Source organism: Apium graveolens, chromosome 8 (genome assembly GCF_009905375.1).
Source record: "Apium graveolens cultivar Ventura chromosome 8, ASM990537v1, whole genome shotgun sequence".
Classification (NCBI taxonomy): domain Eukaryota; kingdom Viridiplantae; phylum Streptophyta; class Magnoliopsida; order Apiales; family Apiaceae; genus Apium; species Apium graveolens.
Window position 1 is genome coordinate 112,410,725 of NC_133654.1, and position 2,792 is coordinate 112,413,516.

The 2,792-nt window shown below is 31.2% G+C and overlaps 1 protein-coding gene across 1 annotated transcript; it reads right to left on the bottom strand.

The window, feature by feature from the left end:
* Positions 1 to 206: 206 nt before the first annotated feature.
* Positions 207 to 848, bottom strand: LOC141679866 (uncharacterized). The gene has a single exon (XM_074486240.1). It carries the CDS (start codon positions 846 to 848, stop codon positions 207 to 209), a length of 642 nt encoding a protein of 213 aa, XP_074342341.1.
* Positions 849 to 2,792: the final 1,944 nt, after the last annotated feature.

A 2,792-nucleotide genomic window follows, 5' to 3' on the forward strand; every position in this document is an offset into this window, starting at 1 on the left:
TATTTGAATCAAATTCATTTAACTTGAACTGAGAGAAAAATAGTGTTTGATATTTAACAACTTAAACTAGTCCTCGTGGGAATGAATTATTATACTATTTGTTCGATACCTGCACTTACGTTAGCATTTGTAAAATCGACAATAAGGCTGCCTTACTACAGAGGTATGTTCACATATTCTTTGGCATCAGCAATCATTTATGGCCATTAGAAGCCTAAACGAGTATTTTTATGGGTTAAGGCCCTGCCCCCCAAGTGTTGGGCACATATACCCTCATGTACTTCCTCCAATGCAAGTCGAGCCTCATCCGGCCTGCGACACTTTAAATAGGAAACTACGAAAGACCTTTTATAAATAATCTCATCAACCAAAGAATATTTTAGGGCTCCTACAAACAACTTTCTTACTTCCAAAACATTATTAGGAAGCCATCTCGTTTGTAGATGAGCCTTAATGGGATCTATCCATGATCCTTCGAGCACTATGGGGGCAACTAACTTGACATCTATACTTTGTATTTTTAAAACACGGAAGTACACGCTTCCAAGGTTTTCTTCTATTTCCGATGAGGCAAATTTAGACAATGCATCAGCCTTATCATTTTCTTCTCTTGGAATATGCCCGATATGGCACTCATCATATTGGGTCATCACAGCTCTCACCGGGCATACATAATTTGCCTTCGTTTCATCTCTTGCTTGAAACTCTCCTTGACCTGGGATATCACAAGTTTTGAGTTTCAGCAAACTTTTAAGTTTTTTGACTATCAACGTCCCTACTAGGCCAAGGCCAGCTATTAGAGCGTCATACTCAGCTTCATTATTTTTAGTTGGAAAATCCGACTTCATAGCATATTCAATCAAAAATCCATCGGGGCTTTGCAAAACTAGCCCTGCTCGACTCTAATTTGGTTTTGATGCTCCTTCAAAATAGAGAATTCATAAATCCTTTTCCTTGTCCTTCAAAAAAATAATATATTTGGTTTGATATTTTAACAGTCAAGTAATAGTTTGACGAGTATTTCTTACTAGTGTTTAGTCCTATATTAATGTTTCAATTTTTCTAAAAATACATATGAATGATCCAAACTTAAAGATGTCAAGATCGATATATTTTAGTGATATGATAAAAATTTTAGAAAAAAATAAATATATTTGATTTGCAATTTTAACAGTCAACAGTATTTTGACGAGTATTTCTTACTAGTGTTTAGTCCCATATTAATGTTTCAATTTTTCTAAAAATGTTTATGAATGATCCAACCGTACGGATTTTAAGATCTATATATTTTAGTAATATGATAACAATTTTTGAAAAAAAATGTACGTATTTGGTTTGCTATTTAAATAGTCAACCAATAGTTTGACCAATATTTGTTACTAGTGTTTAGTCCCACATTTATGTTTCAATTTTTAAAAAACTTTTTATCAATGATCAAACCGTACGGATGTCAACATCTATATATTTTAGTGATATGACAAAAATTTTAGAAAAAAATAAATGTATTTGGTTTTCTATTTTAACAGTCAACCTGTAGTTTTAGGAGTACTTTTTACTAGTATTTAGTCCCATATTGATGTTTCAAATTTTTAAAAATATTTATGACTGATCCAACCATACGGATGTCAAAATCAATATATTTTAGTAATAAGATAATAATTTTAGAAAAAAATATATGTACTCGGTTTGTTATTTAAACAGTCAACCAGTAGTATGACTAGTACTTCTTATTAGTGTTTAGTCCCATATTGATGTTTTATTTTTTAGAAAAATATTTATTAATGATCCAACCGTACGGATGTCAACATCTATATATTTTAGTGATATGATAAAAAATTTAGAAAAAAAAAATGTATTTGGTTTGCTATTTTAACAGTCAGTCAATAGTTTGACCAGTGCTTTGTACTATTGTTTAGTTCCATATTGATGCTTTAATTTTTTAAAAAATATTTATGAATGATTCAACTCTACGGATGTCGACATCTATATATTTTAGTGATATGATAAAAATTTAGAAAAAGTAAATGTATTTGGTTTGCTTTTTTAACAGTGAGCCAATGCTTTGACGAGTACTTCTTACTAGTGTTTAGTCCCATACTAATGTTTCAATATTTTATTTTTTTTATAAATGAACCAGCCTTACGTATGTCAACATCTATATATTTTAGTTATATGAAAAAAAACAAAAAAAACTAAATGTATTTGGTTTGCTAATTTACCAGTCAACCTGTAGTTTGACCGGTATTTTAAAAATAATGAGTTCATAAATTAAATTTTTAATTTTTTTAAACTAAAATAGATAGTATATCTCAGTCAAATTTATAAATTAACACACCTAAATTCGGCCAATATCAGTTTTGTTTGGTGACACGTCAGCGATCCCCGTGATTTTGATCCAACGCACGAAATTCAAACACTCAATGTATTATCCGACGATTGATTTTGCAATTTAAAAAACAAAACTATAAATAAAATAAAATTCTTTTAACTCTATAAACCCCACCCCACCCCACCCCACACCCGTCACTTTTCCCCCTACCCTCTACTCTTCCCCCTCCCCTCTACTCTCCTCTCCTCTCCCCTGTCCCCCTTCTCTTTCTTTTTCCGGCCAATTTCTTATTTTTTTCCAGCCAACCCCTTTTTCTTCCATTAAAAATCCCATTTTCTTCCATTTTTCTACAACTCATATAAATATTCGCATCTCAAAACTCATATTTTTTCTTTATTTTACGAATACAAAATTAGGCGGGTCTTCGAAATTTTGTGTTTTAATTTCATTTTTGATGATGAGT